The sequence below is a fragment of the Simochromis diagramma genome, unplaced genomic scaffold, assembly GCF_900408965.1.
Source record: "Simochromis diagramma unplaced genomic scaffold, fSimDia1.1 OVJJ01000079.1, whole genome shotgun sequence".
Lineage (NCBI taxonomy): Eukaryota > Metazoa > Chordata > Actinopteri > Cichliformes > Cichlidae > Simochromis > Simochromis diagramma.
This window is the reverse complement of record NW_024387075.1, coordinates 900,115-926,920: the sequence shown is the minus strand read 5'-3', so window position 1 is coordinate 926,920 and position 26,806 is coordinate 900,115. Positions and strand designations below refer to the sequence as shown.

The window sequence follows — 26,806 nt, the reverse complement described above, 5'->3', positions numbered from 1 at the left end:
TTTTCAAATTTGGATTTATTATACTCCATAAGGCATATTGTCATGTCTATTTCTTGTGTAAGCTGGCATATCTGTCTCTTTTCTTCTTGTTTACCTAATTCCTAACGGCCATACTTTCTGCTACAATTCCTGGTGACACTTCAGCAAAAAGTAGATGGATCAACTTCAGTAACACTGGCAGCATTACAGCATCACTTAGTTTTGGTGTCACAAACAAACAAACAAAACTCACAACAACACCAACAACAAAAATCTATTTCTTAAGGACATCTCTTTCAAATACTGTTCATCTGCTGTAGATAGTTTTTAGGTCTGCCACTTCTTTTGTCCTGTAACTTGTCCAGTTCCCTCAATTTTTTTAGGGGACAAACTGCACACGATAACAAGAATACTTGTACCGCTGTTACGTATTTAAAATACAAAATATGAGTAACTGTATTCCGTTACAGTTACCGTTTAAAAAGGTGGTATTTAGAATACAGTTACTTTGTTGAAATAAATGGATTACACGGCGGTACTTCCCTGTTTCATGTTGTGGCGGGTCAGGACTGTTTGGGTTTTGTTTGACAGCTGTGATGTTCTGTTGTTCCCGGCGGCAGCGTTACGGTTGCCATGGTTACAGGGTGACGCTCTCTCTGTGTGTTTCCTGGGTGAGAGAGCGCCTTTTCGTTGTTGTTGTGCTAAGCTAATAGGCAGAATGCTACAGGCATAGCTCTAAAGAATGTAGCATCATAGGCAGTGTAGTCCGTGCTGCAGGGAGAATGGACTGCAGTGTTGGGTAAGTTACTTTAAAATAGTAACTTAGTTACATTACTAGTTACTTCTCTCAAAAGTAACTCAGTTACTTCAAGTTACTCGTTACTTTCAAAGTAACTAGTTACTAGGGAAAGTAACTATGATTTTACTCAGAATTCTCTTGTTAATGTGTTTCTTCCATAACTTTGCCAGTCTTCTAGCTTGCTTACTTGCCACAAGTGCACTGTGCCACCTACCAATAGAAAGGAAAAGATAATGTGCATATTTCCACAAAAGAAGTCCCACGCCTGGACCGTCATTGACTGCTGCCATGATTCTAGCCTACGTCACAGTGTCATGTGCGCCTTTTACATCCAACACAAAAACTGCAGTCGTGGTGCTTTCGATTGTACTCAGAACTCGGAAATTCTGCCTTCTGAATAGGAAGATGTAGGTAACACCAGACTGCAAATGAGCTGCATACAGGGCTGGACTGGGACAAAAAAATCATCCTGGGCATTTTGACTAGAGACCAGCCCACCGTTATAGGAAAAATCATAAAGCCTTTGAATGAAAATAAACACTGTTGTGACAGTGATGTACACTGTTTTGATGGTATATATGCATCAATCTATCAATCGTTTGTTGTAAGATTCAGATAATTATTTTTTAAAAGCTAGACATTTTAAATGGGAATAAGAAAGAAAAGTATTTCTTTGTGCCCCCCTTTCCCTGTTAATGCCCTACCTGCCCCCCTGGCAACACTTTGCTAGACCCGCCCCTGCACAGTTACCAGCTGTCAGCTACCTAAAAAAGGATCCTGGGGTTATTTGTCTCTCAGAAACAGTTCATAACTTCCCTTCAACTCATTCATGTCACCTAAAAGGTAAACCTGTTTTTCCATCACCTGTTCAGCTCTGATGATCCAGTAAGGACATCTCCTGGTTTCATCTTCATGTTTCCCTCTCACCAGATAACCAAACCATATCATGACCAGCAGCTTTTTTGCAGCTGTGGCTCCAGCAAACATCAGCTGATACTAGAAATTAATATTAAATAAATTCTAACAACAGCTGATCAAGCTTAAACGTGCTGCTGTTGTTTAGCGCGACATCCGCTGGTTTCCTCTTTCGGCGCAAAGTGAGCGATAAACAAACAAGAGAGAAAAGACGATCAGCTGATCATTGATCAGTTTTCATGATTGAAGTAGAAACGGGAGAGGGAGGGGGGAGAATGAAAGAAGAGGCAGCTGTGCAGCAAAGACACAGATTAACTCCAGCTTTGTGTCTTTTTCATTGTAGCTGAATTACGGGACAAACTGTTCCTTTTCACCTCAATAAGAAACGCGTAATATTTTCTCTGAATACCAGACGGGACGGTTGGCAACTCTAATAACTTATGAACAAAATAAAGTTCAACATCATTAACTTCATAGCACCCACCCAGCTGTATAGAAACTCCGTCGTGCTAGCTAGCACGCAGTACGGAAAAAGTCAGAATAACGAAAATAAACTCCACCTAAACTTGGTTTATATCTGACCCAGAGAGACTGCAGGTCATAACTTCTTACCTGAAGTTCAGTTCACACTTGGACCGGCGGCCGCCTCGGGTCTCTTTTCCTTCTGCGTCCCTTTTCCTTCATCCACCTGCTGGCCTCCACCACTTGCTAATGTTACTGAATCTGTGGAAACTCTGCGATAGCCACCACACGAAGTAACGAGTAACGACCCTATCTAAATCCCAGTAACGAGTAACGCGTTCCTGGTTTTGGCATAATAACTAGTTACCGTGCTCGTTACCACAATAATAACGTAGTTACTGTAACGCGTTACTTAATAACGCGTTAGTCCCAACACTGATGGACTGCCATACCCGTTATGTGTCTGTGGGCGAGGGAGGGAGAAAAAGGAAAAGTACGAGTTGTCATTGAGCAAAAACAGGAGCTGGAAGCATGTAAATATAATAATAACCACTGCAGCCAAGAAGAGTGCCTGACGAGCCCAGTTGTAAGTAAGCTATTAAGACTCGACTGTACACCGTGTTCGTGTTTTCCTCCGAAACAATAAGTTCCGTTGGAGCAGCCTTTCAACGCCTCTCTCTGTCTCTCAAGTTGACCCAGACAACAAAGTAAAGCTATTTTTCGGCTATGAGCCCCACACGGGACCTGACGTAGTAGTCAGAAGTCCCTTTACTACGGTTCGGAGCCGCGAACCTTCAGTAACAGTAATAAATCACAGCAATAGTACATTCACGTAGTTGTAAACAGCATGATAATATATTAAGTAATCCAAAGTATTCAGAATACGTTACTCTCATTGAGTAACGTAACGGAATACGTTACAGAATACATTTTGGGGCATGTATTCTGTATTCTGTAATGGAATACATTTTAAAAGTAACCTTCCCAACACTGCCGTTATCATTGCCAGTACATAAAATACTAATAAATTTGTCATGCCCCTAGGCATCTCATAGTGAAGCAAAAGGTACCCTTCCTTGAAATGCTCACGGCATTAAGACACGCTTAGAGCAGAGACTCCAGCCGTCCATTCCAACAGAAACACATCAAAGTATCACTGATAATTCAACAATAAAATAGCCTTAATAGCTTTGTGGCCATCACAGAGTGTTTTCCAAACAGATTCAGGATCTGAAAGTGAACAGATTTAACGCACACAATGCTTTGTTACGTTTATTATTTTCATTTCACACATAAAACACTTTTATAGATTTATTCCGACCTGCTCTCATTCCCAACACGTAAAATACCAACGACTTGTGACAATCGTTGGTATTTTACACGTTGGGATGAGAACATGTTGATACCAAGATATGCGAAATAATGAAAGTTAAATAATGTATTATTTTCATTGACATTATTATTAAAATAATGGGGTGCTTATAGCTCAGGAGGTGGAGCAGGTCATCTACCAATCAGAAGGTTGGTGGTTTGATCCCTGGCTGCTCCAGTCACATGCCAAAATATCGTTTGGCAAGATACTGAACCATGAGTTCATCTCTGATCCATCCTGATTCATCGGAGTGTTAACATGTGTGAATGTTTGAGGGAAAACAAGCATAGAAAAAAGTTATTGTGTAAATATATGTGAATGGGTGAATGAGACTTGTAGTATAAAGCGCATTTATTCTATATGCTACAAGCCTCTATAGGCTCAAGTAGAGTAGAAAAGCACTATTATTTTTTTATTTTTTTATTTTAAATATTTAAAAAAAAATTCTATTCCTTAAATTTTAATGAACGTGTAACGGAAATAATAATAATAATAATAATAATGGATTGGATTTATATAGCGCTTTTCAAGGCACCCAAAGCGCTTTACAATGCCACTATTCATTCACTCTCACATTCACACACTGGTGGAGGCAAGCTACAGTTGTAGCCACAGCTGCCCTGGGGCAGACTGACAGAAGCGAGGCTGCCATATCGCGCCATCGGCCCCTCTGGCCAACACCAGTAGGCAAGAGGGGCCGATGTAAACAAGTAAACAATTTTATTTGTTTCCAATCATTCCTCTGGTACCCCAGATGTTGACTTCACTACTCTAACCCGCACCTGAAGAGTTTGGTTACTAATCTTGGGGTAAAAATCAACCTTGCACTTTGTTCTGATGACCATTTAAATGGGGTCTTGAAATCTTCATTCTATCACCTCAGATGTCTGTCAAAGGTTAAGCCTTATCTTGGGCTTGGAAACTGTCATCCATGCTTTTATAACCTCATGCTTGGATCACTGCAACTCCCTTTTAATGGGAGTTGGCCAGGGCACTCTGTCACACCTGCAACTGGTGCAAAATGCTGCACCACGTTTTCTAACTGCTAAAAGAACATTTGAGCATATTACTTCGGTTCTGGTCTGCTTACGCTGGCTTCCAATTAAATTTAGGATCTATTTTAAAATCCTTTTACTGGTTTTTAAATCCTGTAATGGTCTGGCGCCTATATATTTGTCCAATCTGCTGAAGCCCGATGTCCCCCCTCGTTCACTCCGGTCAGCTGAGCAGTTGTTACTCTCAGTTCCTAAATAGCGGCTGAAACTTGGAGAAGACCGAGCATTCTCAATTGTGACCCCAAAACTTTGGAATGATCTTCTTCTTCACATTAGGCAATCTACTTCAGCGGTGGTCTTTAAATCCAGGTTAAAAACTCTTTTTGATTCGCTTTCTTTTGACTGACACTGTTATTTTATTGTTATTTATTTACTGTATTTATAGTTTTTATTGTACTTTTATGTCTGTGAAGGTTCTCAGTCATCCAGGTCATCGTAGTCAAAGGAGCTTGCAAAGAAAAGCGTCTGGACTTCTTTAAGTTACTTGAAGACGTTGTACTTTTATATTTAAGCTGTATGGCACTTTGGTCGGCCATGTGTTGTTTTTAAAGTGCCATAAAAATAAATTATGGTATGGTATTAGTATTAGTATTATTATATCCTTCTTCTTTGCTGCTTTTTGGGTTTGTGTGTGTTTAGGTGTTTAGGCGCTACCAAAAGGTCATTAGCTGTAATTAGCCATAGCACAACAAATTCTAGATCCAATCTGTGATGGGTTACAAAGCCACCAGAGTGAAAGTGAATGCAATTACAATGTGAGTGTGATACCATCAAAAGAAAGACAATGGCCCCAGGCACAACAAAGCAGGGCTAATTATATCAGGATTCTGATAGAGATTGGAAGGTGCTGAAGGCTCATTCTTACACCTTCCATGAACAGTTTGAGACAGCGATAAATAGACAGGGTTTAATTGCTCCATGCTGAGGTTACTCTGCTACTTTCCAGTCATGCAGCTGTGGAATTAAGCATGAGCATGTTGTATCGTAGATGACATTTCCCTGTGTGCGATAATTAACCAGACTTTTAAGACCTTTTAAGGTATAAGGTATGATAATGCGACATCAACAGTCAGTTTCATACTTGCATTGTTCATAAAAGAAAAATCTAAGGGCTCCATATAGACAAAGAAACGCTGTTGACTACTGTCTGAATCATAAAAATAGACTACATGATTCGTTAAAGGAGAAAACAATCCAGCCTCCTTCTGTGCAGTGAACTCTGTAGGGATGCTGCAGTGCGTGGTGGTATTACTAAAGAAGTAACTATCTACCGTGTATGTGTATATATGTGTTAGTGTATACGGTGCACAAGAATAAGCTAGATGAGCCAGGCTGACAATTTCTGTGATTACGTCCTGCAGAGATTAGAACCAACTTTTGAGCGAAGACGATCTTTAAAAATGTTGATTTAAAAACCAACATTTCTGGAACATTACATATGCAAGCAGCATATGTATAGAGGATACAGTTATTCCAAAACTAACAGGGGCAGTATACTTATACAAGTGTTCTAGCCTATTGTTACATGGTAAAGAAGGACAAAAATGGTACCCTCAAGCACAGCAAAAACTGCACATGGAAGAGTGTGACTTGTAGAGTTATGGTGATCGTTCTGTCCACACTTACTGGTAAGAAAACCACTAAGATCTGGATAACAGCTGATTCACAAAAGACAATATAAATTCAGTGTGGTCATGGTTTTTAGAGCAAGAGAGGAAATGTGTTCCTTTTAGTGAAGTACCTAAAAGACCACTGAGATATGTTCAATGAATTTAAGGTGAGATTCAATTCAACAACATTCACAGTATTATCGTTTTTATGTTATCATGAAAGACCTTGAAATTCGACCTTGAGACAGCTGGTACGTAAAATCTCCTGTTCCCTAGACTTAATTGTTTGCAATGGCTAATGTTAAATAAATGCTTAAGCTTATGTAATGTAATTAACATTACATAAGCTTAAAACTCATAGTAACATTAGTAAGCTACTCAACAATGCTTCTAACATTTCAGTGATTTCATAAAAATATAACACTGACCCACACCCGTTTTCACACCTTGGCTCATGTGATTAGGTAGAGGATCATCAAAGGGTCCTTTTGTCCCTCTTTGGGGGGGGGGGATACTTCCACTGGGTTTAAATCTGGGACTCTCCACCAAACTCTACAGAACAGCTTTACTATTAAGCTTCAATACCACAAAGTGACTTCAGAGTAATTTGTGATTATTGATCCTGATCCTAGAAGACAATGATGCTGTGGATTTCATGTGTGCCAGATAAGATCACGTTTCTCACATTAAATGAAAATGGCACATTCAAAGTAAATGGCACTTGTACCTAAAAATAGATTGACCTATACTGGTTTTAATTTTGGGGGGTGCGGGGGTCTGTCCCTTTAAAAGATATCGCACTCCTCATGAACTGGAAAAATAAAAATAATCTTAATTCTAGCCAATATAGAAACCATCTAATAGATCACATTAGTCTCGATATAGCCTCTGCCACCACATTGGATCAATCCCTCTGGGCTCCTTTGATCGGCTCCATCACCTAGCGGGGGTAGGGGGTCGTGGTTTGGTCCCGCCTTAGCTATTGTGGTTGATGTGGAGTTGGGACGGGCTTAGGGCGCCTGGAGGACCCCTAGAGACGTTATCGCTGGAGGGCTTAACCCGGGGGTTGTGTTCATAACCTGGTTAGTGGCTCTGGTCGCTCTTAGAGGTTGTTCTCCTCGTGGCTGCGTGCAGCGGGGCTGGAGGATGGTCTGTACTGGTGGACGTAGGTTATTGGCCTAGTGGCCTGGCTGCCCCTGAGTGGATCCGGGGCAGGCGTGGGGGTTTGGGGTTTGGGGGTTGCGTCGCCTCCGTGCTGGGGCTCTGGCTGGGCCTTGGGGGCTTCGGTCCTCGTCGGTGTGTCGCCGAGGTTGTGGGCGGGTGGGTGCACGGGGGCTCAGCCCTGGCGCAGGGGGCCTCTTGTGCATCGGCCTAACTGGGGGGCTCTTCAACTGGCGGGGAGGTTGTTCCATCCTTGCAGGAGTCCACTCTGCAGGTGGGGAAGAGACATAGGAGAGGTGGAGAATAAACTTAACCTGGGTGTCTGTTGTCTTGTGTAGTCTGGGAGATGATTGAATGTTGGGGTGGGTACAGTTTCCTCTGCGGTGGGGTAGGGTGGGCTGCCCCGGGTCCTGTGGGGCTTGGCAGTGCTGCTACCATAGGCCCCAGTCTGGATGGACCTGGGCTCCCTTGCCTTGGTGGGTACCAGAGGACGGGGGTGCCTACTGGGGTCAGCGGGGGAGCTGGCCCTAGGGAGGGGCATCCTCCCCTCCCTCCTTTTCCTCCCCATCCCCGGCTACCTCCCTCTTCCCGCTCCACCACACTCACCCACACAGGTAGGGCCTTGGGGTGCGGGTGTGTCACCAGGGTGCAGGGGAGACATTCCCCCCCCCCCCCCCCTCTGTCCCCTTCTGGCCACCTGTGCCTCAATTTTATCTCACAACTTAGACATTCACATTACTTACACTCTCATAACACACATATATATAGGGCCTTGAGGGTGGGCACGTTAACAGCGTCCAGTGGACGGTCTGTGTACTCAAACCTACCTCTGGCGCCGGTGCCCACCTCTCAATTTTAAATCCATGTAGACATTGAGGGTTCTCGGGAGGGGCCGCGCTAACACCTGCTGCTCTCTGGCAGCAGGACCATGCTCTCCCTTGTTTTAAATGCACTTTAGAACAACACGCAGCAACACTACACATGAGCGGGAGGAGGGAGGTATGGGGTCTTCACACACCCCCGTTCTCTGCTAGCCATCGGGGCGGGGGGGCTGGGAGGAGATGTTGGCTGTCCGATTGGCCTCCCTGCTGCTGCGGAGCCTGGGACGGTCTGCTTGCCTCCACCCCGGGGGGAAGGGTAACATCTCTTGGGTCTGGGTTCTGGACCCGGGGTATAGAGTATGTTTGGGGAGTGTGATTGTGTGTACTTGTCCATTTATGTCAATCCTTACGTTGGGTGAGTGTGTTTGTATATGTGTGCATGAGGGTGGGAATGCATGTTTGTGTCTGTGTCTATATGTCAGGTCTTAGACTCCACCTCTCTGGGAACTCCCAGGCCTTGGAGGGCCTATCTCCCCTCACCACACTCCCTGCCGGTGACTGATGCCCTCAGGGGTCGGTGCATTGGTGGTTCTTGGTGTCCGGGGCTGGGCGCTCAGGTATGTACCAGCTCACTCCCGGTGGCTACTTGGCGGGGCCTGGCGCCTGTTGCTCGGTCAGGCCTTCTCCGGGGTGCGGGGGGCCCTCAGGCCTTCGGCCTCTGGGCCTGCGGCTCGGTTCACTCTGGCACAGCTGACTGCCGGCAGAGCCGGCGGGCACGCCGGTGCAGCCCCCTCTAGCTTCTGCTCGGTGGCTACTGGGTGACGCCTCGTCTGGGGATCCTGAGCCCTTCCCATGAGGGTGGCACGGATGCCCCTCCGGTGGTCCTCCTTGGGCTCTCACACGCTGAGGCCTCTGGATGTCTGGGGCCTGGATCTCCTCCATGCCTGCTTCATGCCCTGGGGGACGGGGCTATGGCTCTCTACATCCTCTTGCAGACCATTACAAGTGGAAACCATTTGAATACAAGCGCGCTGATCCACACAGGTATGCACACCGGTGTTCACTGCTCGTAGACTTAAATTACACCTTTCTTGGCTACTACTTCAAAGCACATTGTGTGCTGTCTGTCCTGCGTGCTGCACAACAACATTGAATATTTAGTATTTACTGCTGTTTACACTTAGCTAGATTAATGCGATGGTGTTGTGTTTAGTATGTTGCTTTGGTTTTTTTGCTTGTTTTCTATTCTTTCTCTCTCAACAGGTGATACAGGAGATTTTATTTTATTTTTTTTCCCTTTCTCACTGTCCCTCTCCCCTTCTGTTTTTCTTTTCCTTCCTCTTTCTTTCTCCCTTTCCTATCCCTCACTCATGTCTGTCCCGTCTGTAACAACTGAAAATAAAATAAAATAAATAATAAAAACAAAGGTCGATCAAATGGACCAATACGGCAATGCCACGATGATCCATTTGGCAAAATAAATCCATTGGGTATCCTTGTTGGTCCTCAGACAACAATTCTGACGGCTAAAGAACCAAATGGGACAGGCAAAAAAAAAAAAGAAAAGAAAAAAGATATCGCACTCATGTACAATGAATTATTCAGATGGAATAATTCCATGGAGGTTCCTCTGAGGTGGCACCAGTGTCTCGCCTCCTCTAGCAGTAGGACAGCCAGGAAACTCATACATAAAAGATGAAAGGTTTGATAGCCTCCATTGGATTCAGCGGCTGGGATTGTGCACTGTAGACTTTAGAGTTGTAGCCTGCCTTAGCTGCTCGTAGCCTGTGAACTGCCCACAGCCGCTCGGGCCTGGCAGCATGGGGCTCCCTCTGTAATATTTGTGCCATATGCAGCCCAGCTCTGCTCTGCAGTTAGAAGAGGGGGGGAGGTATAAATAGCAACACCATGGATGCAGAAGAGAATGAGACCTCACTGAAATCTCCCAGTTTCTAGCCATCATGCTATAAACCTGCAGAATTAGTACAGAAAACAACCTGCGACAAAAATAGAACAGCATATTGTGCCTCTGGTGTGTTTGTATTTATCAAGATTTGTAAAATGTTTCATCACCTATTTCTCCTCCTTATACCACCTACTGTCTAATTTCAGTACAGGATCTGTAATTATGAGCTAAATCTGGCTCTTTAATTTGCCATTTTTCCTTTTCTGTTTTGTTATATGCAGCTTAGTCTTCTATCCGCCATGAGAGAACAGACAGATCCGTTCGAGTGGAGCCAAGCCTTCTGCCTGCCCAATTGCCTGACACAAGCATGATAACATTTCACCAGAGCACATCAAAGATTGGCATATTTTCACTTTCTAAAACAGGAGTAACATGCACAGTGCTGATATGCTCAGAAGAAAGGAAACCTGCAGGGTGGGATGTGAATGTCTTGTTAACCTTCCACCCTCTACAGTTACCTGAGGGTAAACCTGCAATAGTAAAAAAAATGTAAAGAACAAACATTTTAGGTTCAAGGCATTTCTGTTTTTGTTGTGGTTCAACAAGCTATCTGTAAAGAGACAGATAAAACTGGCCATCAGTTCAATCACGAACTCTGTTACTTACGCAGAGTTGATGTATTTAGTCACTGTTGATACTAAATGAGCCATTGGGTGATCACATTAAATTATTTACAGACACCTGTCACCAGAAGTTATGACAGCAGTTGAAGCACTGCTTAATATATTAAAAGACAATTGGTAGTTAAATGAGGCTCTGCAGGAGAATTAGTAGCACAGAAAATGCAAAGAATTAGGAGAAACTATGCACAAAGGCAGCCTCTGTGCTTATTATTTGGCTCTCTTGAAGGTCAACACCAATCGTTTTTAGGGGCTAAAATTAATTCTACTCTGGGTTGTTTAAGAAAAACAAAAGATACTCTGATACTAAATCGATACTAAAATTATTATGGGATTAGCTACTCATTTGCAACAGTATCGAGACCAACAGCTTTGTCTTCGCCTCCTCACTGCGTAAGTGATGGAGTGCACGACCCCACGATGCCTCATAAATGCAGGCAGACCGGCGCAATCCCTCCTTCTTTAGCAGCTAAAGTAGCTGATGTTCACAACACTGGACAACATTTTATGAGGAATTTCAAGAGGTCAGTAGTTCTTCAATAATATCGACATATTAAACACTTCTAAATTTTAATCCGGCTAGTACACACACTAACATTAGCCGTATAATTGTTAGCAAATACTTGATAGGCCAGTTAGCCGTCTGGTATCATTAGCTAGCGGCTATGATAAAATGATAGGCTAGGTAGCAAATGTTATCAGTCCAGCACCTCTGTAACATTAGACAGTAGTAACCTAAGATGATACAAATTCTTTGTGTCTAATATATGTGTTAAGTTTCTTGAGAAGTCCCAGATTGAAGCTGACAAATATTATGCCAGCAAGTTACAAGAGACAATGGCAGCCTAGCCAAATAGCTCTTTTTGGTTACCAATAAAATAAGTTATGTTAAAAATAAAGCTAAAATATATTATTGGGGGGGGGGGGTTAAGCTTGCTAAGTACCGAGTAGAATCTTAAAATATGTATCCCCTACAGATGTTTTAAAAGTTATTATATACAAAAAGGTTCTTATTTTTTTGTCATTCCCCTTTCATGTTGAAATTTTAGTATCGTGACAATCCTACTCTACTCAAACACTTTGTATTCTATGATCAAGCAGAAGTCACCTACACATCATTAAATGGCACCAGTTATTTTTTGTTTATTCTTATAAGTGATACAAGTGTACTCCCAGGCTCTGAATACTGATGATCTCACAGCTTTTACTTCATTTAAACCCAATATATAAAGACATTTGTGCTCCAATAGTTCTCATAGAGTAAAGTTGGTCTTGTTTCTGTACTACCACACATCTTTCTAATAATAAAATCCTAGTTGAAGCTGTGGATTCCAGTAGTATTTCTCTGCAAAGTAAATTTGCTTTCTTAAAAGGTTTCTCTTAATGTTAGCCTGAATGTAGAAACCCGGATAATTTAGGAGTATTATGTTATGTCTAGCTTTCATAATAACTTCCAACTGTGGTTCAAATAAGCCGCTCTAATTCCGGTTCCTCTTTCTTTTTGTTTGATGCTTGAAATTTCATCCCGACTTAACTGCAGTGAGTCTGGAGAGGAGCTGTTCACTCTACTATGGTGCTGATTACCATTTTACACATAGCTGCTCATTTTCTTTGACTTCCATGGCTGAAGCACAATACACAGTGCCAACCGAGGATTATGTCTGTGACACTAGTTCTTAAAGCATGATGGAAACATTGGTATGTTTAATGTTAACGAAAGACTGCAGTTATGCAAAATAAACTATCCTAAGATGTGGTTTCTGTTCCCTCTAGTTCTTCCTTCTTTCCTCTATGGGTGAACGTCTACCTTTCTCTCACTTTCAATTTTCTTTACCAGTTCTAGTTTAACAAGATGAGAAATCCTACACATTCACGTTTCAGACCTCACTATATAGAACCAATTATATGACTGCCCGGTCACTCCCTTGATGCTCTTTAAATATACCTGAAATTCTGTCATTTTGTCCTCTGTTACACAATCTACCAACCCCCCATCACCATGATCTCCAGGGTGTCTAAGGATGTTCGAATTTTCATGAACCACCTGCTGACTTTACTCGGGGGATCCTGGCTTCCTATCTTCACGTGGATATATGAGGAAAGAATATACATGAAGAAAAAGCATGTAACTCTAGTAACTCTGGCTAACCTTAAATATTTTCATGTAATTCCAGTTGGTGTCTTCTTTTTATTGAACTACATTCACTGCAGATTCATAAATATGTTTTAACATAGCAAAAACAAAATCTGTTTTTGTTAATCTTTTTTTTTTAAATCAAAAACTCAACTAGTGCTTAATTGAAAGGAATGAAATACAGACACAAGTTGAGTAACAACATCTTGCTTCCCAATGTTATTAGCAACCTCAGCTGTATGAATTTTCATACAGCTTACTAGTTTGTAGTAAAGGTAGCAACTGTTTTCTGTCTTTCTAGATAGTTTAAATAGTTTAACATTTAGTCAGTCAGACCTATACCACATCCAAACAAGGAATATATGAGCAGTTTTACACACAGCATCTGATGGGGTGTCAGATCAGAGTTGTAACTTTCTTCTTTCTAATTATTGTGAGATGCCGTTAAAGAAAGCGTACACTACTAGAGATGATTAGGAAGCCTTCTAATCCACGGGTTCGGAGAAACTATCATTGTATTCCACAGGAATTGTCATGCCCTCCCTTAAGGCAGGCATAAAAACTACAGGGAATCACTTTCCCAACTGCACTCAGAGAGCATTATTATTAAAATTCTGACCACTGTAATCTAGAGTGAAGCACATAAAAGTCTAGCTTTGCTAAAAGAAAAACATAGACGGAAAAAAGCCTGTGGTTCCACCGTGCACAGACATCCTCAGGAAAAGAGCTACAGTTGCCACATTCCTGATATCAAGTCATACCCGAACCAGAGACGTCAGAGGCAGTGTTAATTTTGAACGCAGCTTTAGAGTTGACTGAGTTTTAGTCATCAGACATGATGTGTTAAAAGTGTTCATGTGTCTGCTTTTCTTTTCCTCCCAAAATGATTTTGTCACGTTTTCATGAGAAACAGGGAGCATGGTAGCTCTGCTATCCCCTTTATTTAATTTCCTTTTCCAGCAGGTATTAGCACCTGTCCACTGTGTCAAAACTAATACCAAATGATTTAATGATAATGTTATTAATGTGCAGGACTGGCAGGCCAACTCGTCTGACCTGAACTCCACAGAGACTCTAAGGTTTCAGGCCAGGTGACCTATGCCTGCTGTGCCTTTGTATTTCTAGATTTTCTTGTTTTGACTTAATTTTTTGTCTGTTTTTTTTCCTTTCTTTTTTTTTTTTTTTTTGCTTGTCTACTTTTCAAATTTACTCTCACATCATTTGCAACAAATTTTGCATGTACAGAAGCCAAAGAAGCTTTGAACTAATTTGTAAAATTAGAGCCCTTGGAGAGATGGTTACATGGTTTTAGGCTTCAGCTGGGATTTTTTACTAAGACAAAAAAGAAAAAACATTCATATTCGCTAACCTTAATGTATAAGCAAATAGGTTAAATCATGTCTATTGTAAACCCAGTCTCATTCAAGATATAAAGCAGTTAGCAGTTTGAGGATTTATGGCCATATGTATGTAATATTCTTAAAAACCTCCACTTCATTTGATGGTCCTGCAGTTTGACCTCCCTTTATTTGGTCTCCTTGTAACTACATTAGTTATAATATATGAATAAAATGAGAAGTTGTGATTAATAGAATTAGCTGAGGCTGATTCACATTAACCTTGATACCTTTCTGTGCTGGTATTGAAATTCAAACCTGTCCCACCGTGCCCTCCCGGTTGTTTGAGAGGGCACAGTGGAAACACAGAAGTTTGTTACTATTGGTGCTGTTAATAAAATGCTGTTACTTACATATTTATACACCTATCTTGGATTCACAAAGTTTTCCTTCCAAAAAGCAGTGTTCCAGAACAGTGCAACAGAAGCAGCAGGTGCAGCTTCTTGCAAAGTGATCTAGTAAAGAAGTTAACTTTTTTTTTTCCACTTCACAATTTCGTATTTGTTGAATCAGTGCAAAAACTGATAAGTGACAAATAAGTCTTGATGAAACAGCAGCTTATGATTTATAAACTTTATTTGTTGTACAGATCAAACACAAGAGGTGGAGGACATTAATGGGAGCAGATGAGTCCATGAGAGTCCATATAAGCGATGTGACAATAAACCAACTAAATGCATTTGTTGACTTATTTTTCCCACAACCTGCTCATCTTGATTCTCTGCATTACTGAAAGACTTCTTATATTTTCCGGGGTAGAAAAAAAAGCAATTTTCTATGATTTGTTTGCAAACGACACCAGGCTCAGACTAGAGGAGTTTTGGCCCAACTTCTTCTTAATTGTCCCACCTCCACTCTGCACCAAAACTCTGACTGAGTGAAAGCTCAAGAAAGCAGACTGAAGGGTGGAGCTGCAGCTGATGTTTTTAACTGCAGAATTTTCCTGCAACTAAAATTCAGTGTAATGTGTTTTCCATGCTTCATTTACCAGTTATTTACAGAGATAAAAACAAGCAGTAATTCATATAATAAAATGGTAATACAAGTGAAATAAGCATAAGCCACAGATTTTTAAAGAAAGTATCGAACAGTGCCGAGGTGCTGCAGTGTCAATTTCTATTATAGAAAAGACTGTGGGGAAAAAATGTTTTGAATCGACAGAAAGGTCGATTAAACGTTAATTACAAGCTGTCTATGGTCCCAACTATTGGACTGTAGATTTGCTATAAGTTAAGGATAATTGGCTTAAAATGTGTGAATGTGTGTGTGAATGGGTGGATGACTGGATATGTAAAGCACTTTGGGGTCCTTAGGGACTAGTAAAGCGCTATATAAATACAGGCCATTTACCATTTACCATTTAAAGGGTTGAAAAAAGGCGTGTCGATAGATCTCAGGTATATTGGAATCAAAGCTTAATTCGTTGTTACCATTTAACTATTTAACATTAATGATTCTAAGCAGAGCAGTCAACGAAGAAACACGGGTTTAAAATGACAAGAGATATTCAGACAATGCCAAGTTCACCGCAAGATATAAAGCAGAATGTTAAACGTTGTACCAGGAGATATTGTAATATTGCACGAAAGTGCATTTCTCTTTAGCTTAGCTTCCTAAGACCCAAACTCTTTCATAGCATGCATTTTTAATTTCTCTTTGCTATTTGGGCTGATTGGGACCTGATGAATGTAATGATTTTGGTTTCAAAAATGGGATCCACATATGAGGACATTCGTTTTAAATTTTGATAGAACAGTGGCAATATAATGTTCCCGTAAGTGGATATCAGGCCCTTGTAGAGCAAAATTTATTATTTTGGTCTAGACAATACAAAATGTGATGTCCACATATGTGGACGCCAGGTCTTAGGAGGTTAAACAATTAAATAAGGATTTTCTCGTTCTAAGAATACTGCATAAAAAAAAAAGAAAAAAAACAACAATTCAACTGAATGCAAAATATAAAAGAAAATAGGTTCTAATTTCTAATTACTTGAAAGTGTATAAAATACAAATTTGGTTCTGATTCATGCAATTAAATAAGCACACGCTCAACCAAAATTAAAATTATGCATGGCAAATTCCCTCCATCGTGTGACTAAAAGACATGTTTCTGGCCCTGTGAAGATACCAAAGAAAACAGCTGGGTGGATAAAAAATTTAAATAATATTTGCTTCAGAGCCTTGTTATTACAAGGTAAAAAATAAATGCTTTGGATAACAGTGATGATGTATCCGCTTGTATTTAGGGGTTTGATTTAACTTTAACTTAAACGATATGGTTTCCATAACTCCTTAGCCACACTGACCTAGCGACTAGCTGCCAGTCTTGATAGACCAAAATATCCATTCCCTGACCAACTGGTGAGTGGTTGCTAGATGCTGGGCAAAACAGGTCGCAACTGTGCCAAAAACCTCCTGGCAATTGCTTTGTTCCTATCAGACTGCATCCAGACAATCAGTCACCGACTGGTCTCTAGGCCTGGGCAATATAGGCTTAGCAACTGATATCACAGCAATTGCCACCACCACTCAACAACCAATCCTCATGTTTTCCTCACAACCGGTGGTTCCCAGGCAGTTACAAACCAGTCTCTAGGCCTGTATAACTGGGACTTAAAAAGATAACTTACCCCAATAGTGACCAAAAGACACGCAGACTGTCCAGAGAGCATAAACAACTACTGCATCCAGTCCAGTTCAGCCCAAAAAGAGATCAACACTGCACCAGCCTGATGTGGCACCAATTAATGAGCGATCACATTTGATAGTACTATAAGAATATAAATGCCTTTTCCCTTACAATTCACAGCTCACAAAAAACTCTTCTTCATCTAGCAGTAATGATGCACTCATGATCAAAGCTGCCTATAAAGTATGGTTGGCTCCACATGAAATATTGAAAAATCAACAGCAATACACCTCGAACCGACCTATTTAGGCCAGACATTATTTGGATATGGCCTAATTTGAGTCTAGAGACAGACTCATGAAGACTAGGCTTTAGTTTTGAACAGCTATACTTATGCAGGTTTAAACTAAATGCTTTGAGCTGAGCTTCAGAAAAATATCAGGGTCTGTTCACTGGGAAGTAAGAATGTCTTGTAATGTACTCAACTGTCACTCAGGTGTTTTACAGAACATTCATACTGTATTTTCAAGCTCTGAGTGCACTTCTATCAGACTCACAGGGATGGTCTTATGCGATGAGATATTTCAGTCTAGACAAAAGTGACAAACCAACAGAGGCAAACTATACCCACGGGGAATACAAGAATACAAACTAATAATCACCATTACTTTAAATGTAAACCAACACTGGGACAGAGGGGGGTCTGAGTAATGAGGCTGACAATCTGGGTTCCAATGTAGGATGAGAAACTAGGTCAACACTTGTCTGGGCAAACTAACTTTATTCAATACATCACAGACGTTCCAGCAATGTAAACAGTCCTGTTCATAAAAGGTGCAAAATTTTACAAAAAAAATGCAGAGATCTTAGAAATTAGTTGAGTTTTGTTCCCTGCTCTCAGCGCACAGTGGAGAGCATTATTAGCATCTGTGTTTCTTTTCATCACAGCATCAAGTCTCAAATTCAACTAAGAACCTTTTAGCAGTGACTGCACCTGCTTGCCTCTCAGAAACTGGATTTCAGTGTGTGGTGGTACGTTAATATTATAATAACAGAGAAGTGATATTGAAACCTATTTTCTCATGAAAACCATCTGTTTTGTTTTTTGTTTTTAAATCAACTGCCAACTGAAAGATGCTGAGACTGGTACCAGCCAAAGACACTCCCCTCAGCATTATCCACATTAACTGGAACGCCGCTTTGCCCCAGTTTTCCAGCCATTTACCCAACATTTCAATTTCACGTTAGTCTACAACTTATGCAATCTAACAAATGAAATAGATTCAGACCAGAGCACAATATGATTGCTCAAAATGTAAATAGGTCATTTCGAATAATCTCTGACCCAATCAGCTACAGTGGCTCAAGAATCAATTTTTTTTTAAAATTTTATTTCACAAGAGACCCAGTAATTGCTACATCTTTGGCTGAAGCCATCTGGGTTACAGGGCCATGAAAGTAGTGGGAGTTTAGGCAAAGTGTTAAATAGGTCTCAACACAAGCATCCTCTCCAGCAGTCACAGGTCCAGTTTTCCCCATTGGATCGACCTCCTGTTTTCCTATCTGGCTTCTGCACCTCGACCCTGGAAGCCTAGAAACTGTGGGGAGAACAGCTTGGAGTAGGATTGCGGTGTAGGCCTGTGTGGGTCGTGTAAAAAGTAAGGTTCCCATATGCCCACCAGCCCTGAATCTTGGATAGCTTCAACTTGAAAGACTTGGCCAAGCTGCTCTGCACTCATTCATACAGGGCCAGTTGCTCATCCAGCCAAACCCTCTAGAAAATAAAACTACTTGCACACACGCACACACACAGATACACACAAAACACTGCCACTCTGCTTTATATAAGTATCAACACCCAGAGCTACCAAATTTGAATTCAAGCTGCTGGTGTTTGTGCCCATATCTTTAAATTTGAATAGTAATGCAAGAAAAAAAAAACCTTACTAGTTTACCTCCAACAAACCCGTGCGCGCGCACACACACACACACACACGCACACACACAAGACTTGAAGCCTTTTTGAATATCTGGAAAGTAAAACATGAACAAAGACTGATTTCCACTCTATAGCTGTTAACTTTTCTTGCAGAAGAGGGAATCAAAGCACACAAACACATATAGAGCAACTCATCACCTAAAAAAAACCCCTCCTGTAACTTTCTTAGTAATCTTGACTCTCTTTCTCTCTTCTATCAGTGCTGTGCATCACACTCTCTCCTCTGTCCCACAACTCTAACAATTCCGCCTCTGCAAAGCTGACGGCACTACAGGAAGACGGTACAAGTTGTGCCAAACAGTCTTTATTTTTTTGTAGTGCAGAGAAGCAAGCCAGCAAAGCATAGGAAAGCAATTTGGTGACACCGGTAAGCCCTCTCAAACCACAACAAAGCTCAAATTTAATTTAAACTGGTTGATCATTTTTAAACTACTGCCATTTGAGTTTGACATTTTTCTCCTTTTAGGCTTTAAACGCTGTAGTCATGCTGTGCGTCCTTCAGGATCCTCACAGTGAAAGCAGCCTGGTTTCCATTAACCACCAGTTGTTGGCATTAGGCAGTAGATATCACTGGGAGCAATCAAAGTGCTGGAGATATCTAACACAGACTAAGCGCATCAGCGTGCCTGAAAGAGTCTGAGCATCTGCTGCATGGGACAAAATGAGAGTGGAGTAATTATGAGAGAGGCTCCCCGGAGCGTTCTCTCTCAGCATCCCCGCTAATCCGGTGACACCAAAAGGTGTGGCGCCGTGTGGCTTTCCTCACACTTACTAATAAACAAAGAGCGTGCGCGAGTGAGTGCGCGTAATCATAAAGAGAGAAGACAAAGCCATTTCTTGAACTTGAGCAGCGCGACTGATGGAGAAAACATCAGAGTGCATGCATTACCTCGGAAAAGGAAGGCTTTGCTGCTGTTGTGAAGACCCGCCACTTGGGTAATTCCATAGGTGGCATTTGCCAGGTCAAGTTCATTGATGATATCAAGCTGGTAGTCTTGATCTGAACCGAAAGCCAAAGCTGTGGAAGAGAATTTGGAGGTGAGAGGACAATCTGCTGACAGAAGTGAAGCTGACAGTGTTTTAACAACAATGTTGATTCACTTTAAACACAGACCCGGTCACTGTTTTCTGCATTTATCCACTTAAAATGGCTGGTTGTGGAAAAAGTCACGCAGTTTTTATTTTTCACGAAAGATGCTGCTAAGGCTGCCCACTAAAAGAAAGGGGGAAAGCGCTGTATGTGTCCACGACCATCACCTGTCTTCTAACTCTGCAAACTGTAGGTGATTGAAAATAAAAATAATTGAAATAATACTGAAAAATTAAAGGCACTGCCACAATTCTGGAATCCTTGCACTCAATGTGCAAACTGGGAAGCGTAAAGAAAAAGAAATTAATATATATATATTTAAAGAAAAAAAAAAGCTTCTGCTACAATAAGATGCTACAAGAGTGAACACGGGCTTTGTGCTTACCTGGTGTGGTAAAAAAGAAAAGGGATAACAGAGCCACGTAAATATCCATTTGTGTTGGAGTTGCGATGTACAGAGTCCGTGAGTGTGACGCGCCTCCGTGTACCCACACTAACCCGCTCCGGTCCGTCTGGTGCTCTGCGCCGCTCTCACCTCGCCTGGATGTGGAGGAACGGAGGAATGGTCCACAATCCGTGAGCAGGGGTTCTCTAATTACAACACCGGGAGAGTTAATGGGCTTTAACCGTATCCAGTCAGTTGGTGGACGGCATTAAAAGTGACCCACATCCGCGTTCATGTGCGACTCCTAATAAACTGAGCTGCCGATATGAAATTCGAGGATATTCTCATCACTCGAACTGCGAAGTTCCCCTCCGCTCAGACAACAGAAACTTCCAGTTTTTTGGAGGTGAGAAAGGGGTTTTCAAAGAGAACTTTGTGAGTGGAGGACATCGGGAATGTCTGTAGAAGGCTGCTGTTATTTGTCACAACAGAGAAAAGATTTTTTACAGCCTCAAGCGGCAATTTGACACAGCAGTTCACAAAGTGGAGCCCATTATATTAGCCACATGAACATACCGTAGCTCAGGGAGTCTTCTCTAAATGAGAAGTTTGTATAACAAGAATTTGCGTCACAACTCTCCGAACTCATCCCTGCTGCTCCAGTGCTCTTTCCTCTGGGGCCTGTCCTTATTAAGGTCCATTCCCCTGCCTGCCTTCACTTTGTCTACATTGTCAGGTTGTCTGGGTTACCTGCGTCAACTCAAACTAGGGAGGGCAAGAACAGAGGTATCTGCTCAGAGACTGCAGCAGCATGCGTCGCCTGCTCCAACAGTGCTTGCCTTTTCCACACCGGGGACGGTGCTTTGGGATGCAGGTCACTCCTCCACCTATTCAAATTAGACTGTAAACAACACTGCCTATCCACTGATCCAGAACCCGAAAAAATTGAAGGGTAAAACAACATGTAATTTGAAATTACAGGTTGCAGAGCAGCCAGCAGAAAGGGGAGGGAAAGAGAATTTAAATTGTTTTTAGACAGGCGGTGGTGTTTACAGGCTACAAAATTCCTGCCTCTCAGAATATTAAGTGTAGGGAAAAGAAAGCCAATTAAAATGCACAGTGTTGTCCACTTAATTTATTTATCCGTCTGTTGTTTCTTTATAAATATCAGGATCATGTGTGGAATTATCTACTGAAGCACAGCAAATTTATGTAGGGGTTCCTATTCCCACCCACAGGCAACCGAGGACAATTTAGAAAAAGAATGTGTCTGTGTGAGATTACAGATTTTTGTTAATTCACTTACATTTCTTTTTCACGTGAAATGCCTCTGTTGATTGCCAATAGTTAACCACATAGTGAGCTCAGAGTAGGCAGATTGTGTTACCTGTGGACAAAGTCAGGTCGGTTGATTCTCCCTGTACTCAGTTACTCTTTGTATCTACTGTAGCTTGATAGTTACACTGGCAGTCTGTTTATCTAAATCTAGAAGTCTATGCTCCCTATAAGTTATGACATATAGTTCTATTTTAACAATTAAACTCTCATGTGAAATAAGGATAAGGAGAAGCTTTATCTGTCAGTTGCAGTTGCCTGCAGCTGAAATGACAGACCTAGTCGACCATACAGGCAATACATACAATATACAAACTTACATTGGGGAGACAGGCAGCAAAAAAGGGATAGATAGTGAAATATGTAACATATAGGGGCAAAGTCAGGAGAAAAAAAAAGGGTTTCTGCCCATGATGACTTCCAACAAGTGATTCATCATGAGGAGAAAACACAAAAAACTCCATACCACATAAAGAAGCATAGATATCATCACACTATATGCCATGAAACACAGACAAGCAACGTAAGGGCGAGGGTACACCGATGTACGCTCTGGATGTACACAGTGGTCACCGTAAACATGCACCTGTGTCATGAAATTGGGCAGAATTACTCAAATGAGCATACTAAGTTATGTTTAATGTTGGAAAATGATCACTTTTAACCCAAATCACAAATGTTTCCTAATTGCAACTGAGTAGCAAATTTAAAAAATAATTAAAAAAATAGTGCCATATAATCTTAGACTCAATTCAGTTTGATTTATATAGCACCAAAGCACACCAAAAGTCACCTCAAGACACTTCAAATTCAAATTGTAAGGTAAAGATCGTCATAAATACCAACAATCAGACACCCTCTATAAGCAAACACTTGGTGACAGTGGGAAGGGAAAAGTCCCTTTTAACAGGAAGAAACCTCTGGCAGAACCAGGCTCAGGGCGGCCATCTCCCATGACTGACTGGGGGTGAGGGGAGAGAGATGCAACAAAAAAAAGTCAAACACAATCTCTTGCTCATTATGTGTCTTTGCCTCAGACTTTCTTCTTTAATTTATTTAAAATGCAAATACTACGTGATCTGCTTTTAGGAATGCTTAGATTATTTTTTTAATGGTAAATAACTAAATGACTATTTCATTTTCTCAACCAAAAGAGCTTTTAGATGAAAATAATATGCTTGTTTAAGTTTAAATCTACGGGGCATCAAAAAGAGGTTTGCAAGCAGGTGGGTAGACAAATGAACCTAATGGGTGACAGTGAGATTGTGGGAAAATGGTGAAAAAAAAAAAAAAGGTTTTCGTACAAAAAAACCACCCTGTAGCTAGAAGAGTGCTTCAGTCAATGTGACAGTGTTAGAAATCATGGTGTAGTTCTTTCAAATATAAGTGGAGGAATTACTCAGAATGTGCAGTGTTCTCAGAGTGTTTACAGTAGCAACAGGCAGATGATCCTGTAACATCTGTGAAGACTATTCACTCTGTTCCTTTTTCACACATTTGCAGCACATTAAATGTTCTGAGATATATTACAGAACTATTAGCTTCTTCTCATATATAAAGTGTTATGATTCAGTGTTATGGATATTTTTTGTACTGTGTTTTTTGTCTGCCACACCTGAGGGGGGCATAGTTTGTGTCCTGTGTTATTGCTGCTATGTGAGTTCCAGGTGGAGGCTGACCATTGGTGGAGGACTGGGAGAGGCCGGCTATAAATGAGGACCCTTCTCAACTGGCACGCCCCTGCCTACTTCCTGTTCCCAACGAACTGTGCATGTGGCTGCGTGTGAATTTGTATTCTGGAAGCTTTTGCCGTGTTGTAAATAGTTTGTTGTAAATAGATGTAAATAGTTGTCAATATTATTTCATTTCTAACGCCGCCATGGCCAAGACCAAAGAGCTTTCGAAGGACACCAGGAAAAGTATTGTAGACCTGCACCAGACTGGGAAGAGTGAATCTACAATAGGCAAGCAACTTGGTGTGAAAAAATCAACTGTGGGAGCAATCATCAGAAAATGGAAGACATACAAGACCACTGATAATCTCCCTCGATCTGGGGCTCCACGCAAGATCTCATCCCGTGGGGTCAAAATGATCATGAGAACGGTGAGCAAAGATCCCAGAACCACACGGGGGGACCTGGTGAATGACCTGCAGAGAGCTGGGACCAAAGTAACAAAGGTCACCATCAGTAACACACTACAACGGCAGGGAATCAAATCCCACAGTGCCAGACGTGTTCCGCTGCTGAAGCCAGTGCATGTCCAGGCCCGTCTGAAGTTTGCCAGAGAGCACATGGATGATACAGCAGAGGATTGGGAGAATGTCATGTGGTCAGATGAAACCAAAGTAGAACTTTTTGGTATAAACTCAACTCGTCGTGTTTGGAGGAAGAAGAATACTGAGTTGCATCCCAAGAACACCATAACTACTGTGAAGCATGGGGGTGGAAACATCATGCTATGGAGCTGTTTTTCTGCCAAGGGGACAGGACGACTGATCCGTGTTAAGGACAGAATGAATGGGGCCATGTATCGTGAGATTTTGAGCCAAAACCTCCTTCCATCAGTGAGAACTTTGAAGATGAAACGAGGCTGGCTCTTCCAACATGACAATGATCCAAAACACACCGCCCGGGCAACAAAGGAGTGGCTCCGTAAGAAGCATTTGAAAGTCCTGGAGTGGCCTAGCCAGTCTCCAGACCTCAACCCCATAAAAAATCTGTGGTGGGAGTTGAAAGTCCGTGTTGCTCGGCGACAGCCCCAAAACATCACTGCTCTCGAGAAGATCTGCATGGAGGAATGGGCCAAAATACCAGCTACTGTGTGTGCAAACCTGGTAAAGACCTATAGTAAACGTTTGACCTCTGTTATTGCCAACAAAGGTTATGTTACAAAGTATTGAGTTGTATTTTTGTTATTGACCAAATACTTATTTTCCACCCTGATTTACGAATAAATTCTTTACAAATCCTACCATGTGGATTCATGGATTTTTTTTTCACATTCTGTCTCTCACAGTTGAAGTGTACCTCTGGTGCAAATTACTGACCTCTGTCATCATTTTAGGTGGGGGAACTTGCACAATCGGTGGCTGACTAAATACTTTTTTGCCCCACTGTACAGTGCTCTGCTAGGCCTTTACTGCAGCCCTTCCATTGCTGTCTGTATTCAGGTCTTTGCCTTTAATAACTGAAAAGTATATATTTTGCAGAATGCTCTGGGTCATTATCCTTTTGCACTGTGAAGTACTATCCGGTTTTGAAGCATTTGGCTGAATCTAAGGGGGGGGGGGGGGGGGGGGTAGAGCCCTCTACACTTAACCATTCATCCTCCTGCTTCTATCAAAAGTCACATCATCAATAAACACTGGCAACCCAGTTCCAGTAGTGTTTACTGCCACTTTCTACTGAACATGTTCATGTCATCGCATCGTCTTCACCATGTTTGACAGATAATGTGATATGCATCAGCTCAAGCTGTTCCTTTCCTTTTCCACACCTTTCTTTTTCCATCATTCTGGTTCAAGTTCATCTTGTTTTCAACTGCCCAAAGTTTTCTCTTTTTTTGTTTCAAAAACGGTGCAGATCCTTTTAGATATTTGCAGGAGAAGTTGTTTTTTTTAGTGTAACCAGCAGTTTGTACCCTGCTGTATAGCCTGCAATATAAAATTTAGTTAAGTAAAATCTGCAACCATTTCCAATAAATGTCATGCATATCAGCTTGGAGAGATTTTAAACAATTCCAGGTCTTAGCAGGCAACTCACAACTCTCCAACATTGGTGGGTATTCTCAAAATGAACTGCTAGAGTCTGGCCGTTCCACATCATGGGTGGTAACGCATGTGTTCCAAAGCATTAACTTTACTCTTTTTTTAACTACTTACTGGTGTGACAACTTGTGGTCTAGTGGAAAACACATTTGCTTGGCAAGCGAAAGGTTGCTGGTTTGTTTCCAGCTGGAGATGCAAGTCCCCTTTGGGGAAGTGTCAGGAAGGGCATCCAGTGTAAAACCATGCTAAATTAAACATGTAGAGCTATGTGTGGAAAGCAGCTTTTTTTAAATGTTTTCTTTTTGGTATAACAACTTGTGGCTGGGGATTGTTGTTTTGTATTAGATTTGTTTTTGTATTTCTGAATGAAAAATGAACAATCATGACTGAAAACCCTAAAATGATTCTGCTGGCACACAGCAGGTGATATAAACATCTGTTCAAGAAAATAACACAAGCACAAGGAGTCCTCATTTGCAGCTCCTGACACCAGAAGCTAAATCCAAGTTTTATTCTAGTTAGTCAGTTTGTGCTGTTAAATCCACAGACAGCTTTTATGTCTCATGTTTTGACTGTCTTTTTCAGCAGATTAAATCTTCTTGTATGTGATAACCCTGGCAGACATGAAAAGAAATATAGTGTATATTGTGTAATGAAGAACTAAGCTCCTGATGAGCCACGTTTGTTGAACGACTGCCTGAATATTACAGCCCAGGGAATAAAGCCATGCAGCAGTGTCCCGCTGTGCCTGCTGAAAGCCCATCATTACCCATTAATCACAGAGTTAAAGTACTCCCTATGCAATGCCCAAATCTGTAGCTCTATACCAGACTGGCGGATGTGCCTTCATGAGTGCCACTGCTCTGCATGCCGGGCTTGGCACCCTGATTTCTTTCCCATGCTTGACAGCCTTCATCTAGGACTCAGTCAGGGGCAACCTTGGCTATTTAAAAATACTTGTGTTTTGTACTTGTGCTGTAATTTGGCAGAGGAAACAAATATATACACCAGTGGCAAAACTTCCACTACGAGAACTATAAAAGGCCAGAGGTGACTTCGAATTAGCTAAAATGAGAGAGGGGCTTAGTTTTCTTTTTGTCCTTTCCTATTTTCTCTTGCTGTGCTAGCGTTAACACAAAAAAGAGCACATCAACTCAAACACGATTTCAGATATCCTTGGTCCAATTAGAAACCCGTCTAATGACTTGGGCAACACCCAAAGTTTCAGTGTGTTATATGTAGCCAGAAGACAATGGATAACTTTAATCAAGGCCAAGAATTCCTGTTCCATTCATTTAGAGTCACA

General features: G+C 41.6%; 1 protein-coding gene across 1 annotated transcript in view; it reads right to left on the bottom strand.

The window, feature by feature from the left end:
* The window catches only part of LOC120742314 (protein kinase C-binding protein NELL1-like), a 287,587-nt gene extending 266,501 nt beyond the window's left edge, over positions 1-21,086 (bottom strand). Inside the window, exons 1-2 of the mRNA XM_040045578.1 lie at positions 20,397-21,086; positions 19,811-19,939 (exon numbers count right to left, since the gene is read on the bottom strand). Of these exons, the coding sequence (XP_039901512.1) occupies positions 19,811-19,939; positions 20,397-20,445 (178 nt within the window). The 5' untranslated portion in view covers positions 20,446-21,086. The remainder of the gene's footprint in view (positions 1-19,810; positions 19,940-20,396) is intronic.
* Between the last annotated feature and the right edge of the window lie 5,720 nt (positions 21,087-26,806).